Source organism: Gekko japonicus, unplaced genomic scaffold (genome assembly GCF_001447785.1).
Source record: "Gekko japonicus isolate JY-2015 unplaced genomic scaffold, Gekko_japonicus_V1.1 scaffold8836, whole genome shotgun sequence".
Classification (NCBI taxonomy): Eukaryota; Metazoa; Chordata; class Lepidosauria; order Squamata; family Gekkonidae; genus Gekko; species Gekko japonicus.
In genome coordinates, this window is record NW_015171153.1 from 595 (window position 1) to 6,209 (window position 5,615).

At 43.4% G+C, this 5,615-nt stretch overlaps 1 protein-coding gene across 1 annotated transcript; it reads right to left on the bottom strand.

The window, feature by feature from the left end:
* Positions 1-1,501: 1,501 nt before the first annotated feature.
* LOC107117057 (vomeronasal type-2 receptor 26-like) lies at positions 1,502-5,280 on the bottom strand (the record flags this gene model as incomplete). The annotated part of the gene is made up of 2 exons (XM_015419089.1): positions 1,502-2,401; positions 5,171-5,280. Coding segments are annotated over 2 exons (1,010 nt in total), but the record flags the coding sequence as incomplete, so codon positions are not given.
* Positions 5,281-5,615: the final 335 nt, after the last annotated feature.

Here is a 5,615-nt window from a genome sequence, read left to right on the forward strand (position 1 = left end):
GGTGCACAGATCACATCCCTGGGAGGTCCGGGAGATGCGTCCACCAGCGTGTCGCCATAAACCGGAAGTCCCATAGTCTCCCCATTTTTCTTGTGGATCACTTCATCTCTTCAGGACAGGCATGTATCACTCAATCAACTTTTTTACCTGTTAATGTGAACATCACTATCCCTTTCTATCTAATTTTCCTAGGTTTGTGTGTGTGTGTGTGCTTGAATTTATTGTGTTTGTGAAGAACTCTCAGTAAAGAATCCATTCCTCTAAAAGACTTGGTTTCTGCATTTATTCTTGATTTTACTGGATAAGGTGGGACTTCTGTATACAAAGGTTTGTGTCCCCTTAGTTGGCAATTGCTCTTAAATATCACAATTCCCCATGGTTATTAATACATTAACCACTGCCCTTGGCACTGTCAGCATATTGTATTATATGTATGCAAGATGACAGCCAATGATGCACACATGTCAGATTAAACTGATCTAGGTGACAGGCAAGACTGTCATGTGACAGGGTCACCAAATGCAAGTTGCACTAGGTTGCATCAGCTCAATTAACTATGTCACCATGAGTTGGCAAAATGACTCTGATTGGTGTAAGTACTGTATATAAGGAATGTAGTCCTGAAGCAAGTGTTCCACACCTGTGGAGAGTGTACTGCGAAGCACCTTGTTGGTCAGTTCTGTGAATCTGGGATACCGCATGGTGGCATGGACTGTGTATATAACTGTAAATAAAAGCCACTGTATATAGCTCATATACAGCATCCTGAATTCATTATTATTCAGACGCTCTGCGCATGCCGTCAGGGTTATGGGCCCAGAGGTGCGCTACTGAGCTGGAGTACAGTTGGTGAAGGCTGCACTGAGCTGAGGAAGTTTGCCAGGTCCAAATTGGTGAGCTACAGCGTGCATGTCTTCCTTAGGAAGATATTGTGATTCCACTGTTAGTTTGGTATTGGTTTGGAAATTTGATGAAGTATGTCGTACTTTCAGTTAATGGCTCACAAGCACGTTCCATCTCATTAGGATAGATTTTGGGGGATCTCATGAAGTCAGAAAAGAAGCCTTTGGATAAAGGACCAACATAGTTTCCTGGCTACCTCCTCAAGAGGCAGCATTTCATTTATCATAGTTCCTAGCAGGGTATATCATGATTTCTTGGCCTGACCCATAAGGGATCTTCCTGCTGTACCAGTGTCTTTTTTGGATGTGAAATCATAGGGATTCTAAAGATAACAAAGTCCAATTGTACCAAATAAGGTTAGAATCAGGTTGTGATACAATGGTAGATGTAAAACATCAGAGCAAAAGGACCTGTGGACATCCAGTGTCACTATCCACTCATCAGAATTAAAACATAATCAAACCCTTTCATGATATATGTGAAATGGTGAGAGATTTATTCTAACAGTAGCTCAGGAGGTTCAACTCCAAAGAAAAGCACATTGGTTCCATTACGCATGAAAGACATACCGAAACCTACAAAGAAAATCAGATCTCACCTTTATGTTTCATCATTAGATGTTCTTTTGTATTGAGATGAGGCCTCAGTATAATAATGTAGCATTTGGGAAGAAAGATGCAGCCCAGTAAGCCCAAACTGGAGGCTAAGATAGAGAAGACCTGCACAGCCACCATGTATTTCCCCTTCGTGCTCAGGTAGGTGGGCACAAAGGACACCCAAACACTGCAGAACACCAACATGCTGAAGGTGATCAGCTTGGCTTCATTGAAGGCCCCAGGCAGCTTCCTGGCCAGGAAAGCCAGAGTGAAGCAAACAGCGGCCAAAAAGCCCATGTAGCCAAGGGCCACATAAAACATTGCAACAGAGCCTTCATTACATTGCAGTACGATCTCTCCAGGCTGGGAGTGCATGTCAGAGTCTGGGAAGGGGGGAGAGATGCTGAGCCAGAGAGTGCAGATGCCCACTTGAATAGTGGAACAGAAGTAGACAATGGAGTTGGCCAAGCTCTTCCCCAGCCATTTCCTCATCCTGCTCCCAGGCTTGGAGGCCATGAAGGCCACCACCACAGTGACAGTTTTGGCCAACACTGAAGAGACAGCCACGGAGAAGATGATGCTGAAGGCAGTTTGTCGGAGAAGGCAGGTGACCTCTGTTGGCTCACCAATGAATAGAAAAGAGGAGAGAAATGAAAGCAGGAGGGAAATGAGGAGAACATACGAGAGGCCCCGATTGTTTGCTTTGACAACTGGAGTTTTTAAGTTTTTAATGAAGATTCCTAAAACAGTTCCTGTCATTAGGGTCAAGATTATTGTGAAGAAAATTAGAAGGATCCCCAAAGGTTCTTCATAAGTTAGAAAGGTTATCAACTTGGGAATGCATTGATTCCGGTCCTTGTTTGACTGCTGATCTTCTGGACACTTATTGCACTGACTTGCATCTGAAAAAGAAAAGTCTGACTAGCATCTCCTTTACATCTTTGGTGTGATTACATTTCATAAATCTTGTAACTAAGGGATGAGAGATCTAAGGGGCACAAAAACACGAATAGTAGATGTTGAAGGGTGGTGGGGCTGAATTTCAGTGGTACAGGGTATTATTCAGATGCAAAGAAATCCCAGATTGGGTTCCTGGCATCCCCACTTCAAAGGGTCTCCTGTAGCAGGGTCCTTTCCAGTGCTGTTTTGGCCTCTGAAGGAGGACTCATAAGAACATAAGTGAATGGCCCATCCAGTCCAACAGTCTGTCATATAGTGGCCAAAAATATCAGGCTTGGCAGTAACCACCAGGCTACCTGCTCCTATTTGACTTGCCTGACTCACTTAGGCCTGGCCACTTGTTACTGTTCAAAAGCAGCCACCCTATGAAAGCCAGTGTGGTGTAGCAGTTAGAGCTTCACACTAGGGTCTGGGAGACCCTGGTACAAATCACCAGTCTGCCATGGAAGGTCACTTGGTGATATAGGGCTAGTCACATACTTTCAGCTTAATCTACCTCACAGGGTTGTTGTAAGGGTAAAAAGGAGAAGAGGAGAACGATGTAAGGTGCCTTGACCTCTGTTGTGAAGAAAGGCGGGGTATAAATGATGGAAATAAATAATAAATGTAGCAGATAAAGGTAAGTTGGCGAATGGCTAAGAAGGAAAGAATGAGGCAGGGAAAGGGCAGAGGACGTGGGGATTGCCAGGAGGAAGTAAAAAGGAAATAATGTAGGAAAAAAGGATACAGGGGAAAGTGATGTGTCCCCCACAAGTCCTTGAGGGTTCCCTACTATGCAAGTGGGCCTGGCCCAGGGCCCTAGATTAGGGGTGTCAAACATGCAGCCTAGGGGCCGGATCAGGCCCTCGGAAGGCTTTCATCAGGCCCGCAGTGGACCTGGCTGTCTTCTTCTGCTGCTGCTGCTGCTGCTGCTGCATCATTGTAGGTTTGCAGCTTACAGATACACACCTGAACAGCATACTCAAGATTGCAACAGCACAGACATTGTGATGCAATCATTCAGACCAAGAGGTGTCAGTTATCAGACACTGCTGAATCAACAAAATATTGCAAGAGTGCTAATGTTTTAAGCATGTTTTTATTTTAAGTAAAAAAAACCCCTTTGTGTTTATGTCCTTTATAAAGTTTATATCTCCGCTACCTGGCATTACATTGTATGACACACATGGCCCAGTCTGTAAAGGTCTCATTTATGTCAGATCTGGCCCTCATAAAAAAATTATATGTTACATACAAACATAACACCCCTGCTCTAGATAGAAGATGCTGGGGGTGGGGCTGAAGACACAGGGGAAATAAAGCTAGGTTGGTTGTTTGGTGGAAAGGAGAGAAAGAAGCAGGAAGAGAGGGTATGAGGACTATCGAGGAAGGAAAAAGGACATAGCGCTGTTAGGAACGAACTGCACATCACTGTAGCAATCTTACGTCACTCAATTTGAGCCCCTTTCACATGTAAATTATAGGGTGGAGTTAAGGCACTAAAAGTGAATATGTGTGATAGGATTTGGCTGTACCCTCCCCATCAGTCTATTCTATAAGAACACTTCTGTGTCTCTTTGTGCAATGAATGAACTTCATACTCACTAGCGGCATTCCCAGCCAATGTACGAAGTGATGGCTACTAGTTTACTTAGCTGTAATAGGGAAGTAGACAAATTAATGAACCAGCGGTCTGGCAATGGCCACTAGCTATGTAGAACCAATATCCTGAGTAAGGCAGTAACCCAGTGAATAGCACTGCTTGAGGGGGGGGGGGGGTCACAACAGGGGCATCTGAGAGGCCACTGTGCAGAAGGGGATGGTGGACCAGATGGATCGCTGGTCTGATCCAACATGGCAACTCTTTGTCCTGATGTTCTTTATTTACAAAACAACACGGGAATATAAGAAGAACCATGCTAGATCATACCAGTGGTCCATCTAGTCCAGAATCATTTCTCGCATAGTTACTATGGAGGGCCAACCACAGGCCTTAGAGGTTGAGGCCTTTCTCTGATGTTGCCTCCTAGCACTGGTACTCAGAGGTTTATTACCTCTGCATGTGGTAGTTCCCTTTAGTCTCCGTGGCTAGTAGCCATGGATAGATCTGTCCTCCACAAATCTGCCTAATCCCCTTTTAACACAAAACAAAAAGAGAAGTCACAGGGAAAAGGGATTTTTTTTTTTTGGCAAACATTAGACTGCTTGGCCATTTATTGCCTTGGAGCATTTAGAGATGATGGAGACTTTCTGAGTGAGATCCCTGCCTTCATACATTTTATTATGGCAACTGGACTTGAGAAAGATCTTCCTTCAAAACGGATTCCTGTTGTCTGATGATCTACTGCCTTTCAATATGAGGACTGTCTGTTTCCTTGAACTCCTAATGGGAGGACTTCAGATTTACTGTAGATTTATGTACTTTAATAGACGCTTTTACATCTTTTGATAGTTTCCTTTGCCTCTATGGCTTTAAGAGGACTTTTTGCCTTAATATACCTGTGCTTCTAATAATCACTGTGACACAAAATAACTTTAACAATTGTTTATAATGTATTGTTGTTGTTTTTCTGTTCAGTCACGGTTTTGGTTCTTTAATCCCATTTTAAGGCTGTCTGTGCTTTTGGCCAAGACAATTGGAACGTGTGTTTTAAAAAAAATCTTTAGAATCTGTCTTGGTGAATGTTTCCTCTGTTCCCTAAGGCCGGCCCCTTTCCTCCGGAGCCACTTACCATCCTGAGTGGAGATGGTCCCTTCCGTGCACTGATCACAGCCATAGCAGCAAAGAGCTTCTCCTTTCTGAATCACTTTGGCATATCCAGGGCCACACTGTTCATTGCACCTAGAAAGAGGCAGGGTCTGAAGCAGAAAGACAAGGAGGATAAATTGAAATAAATAAATAAATCACAGATACTTGTGTTAATGGAAATGAGAGGTGGCCACAAGGTGGTCAGCCATGTTGGTGTGAAGCAAGTAGAACAAATTTAGTAGCCATTTGAAAGGTAGCATAAGGATGTGCACCTGCCAATAAAATTTAAAGCACTCCTCATCAGAGCCTGAAAAGTTCATCATAAACTGACTCAACAATTTATTCCTTTTGATTCCATCAAATCATAATTTCATCAAATCATAATATAAAACGTAATGCTTAATATCTTTGACTTGCTCAGCACTGCA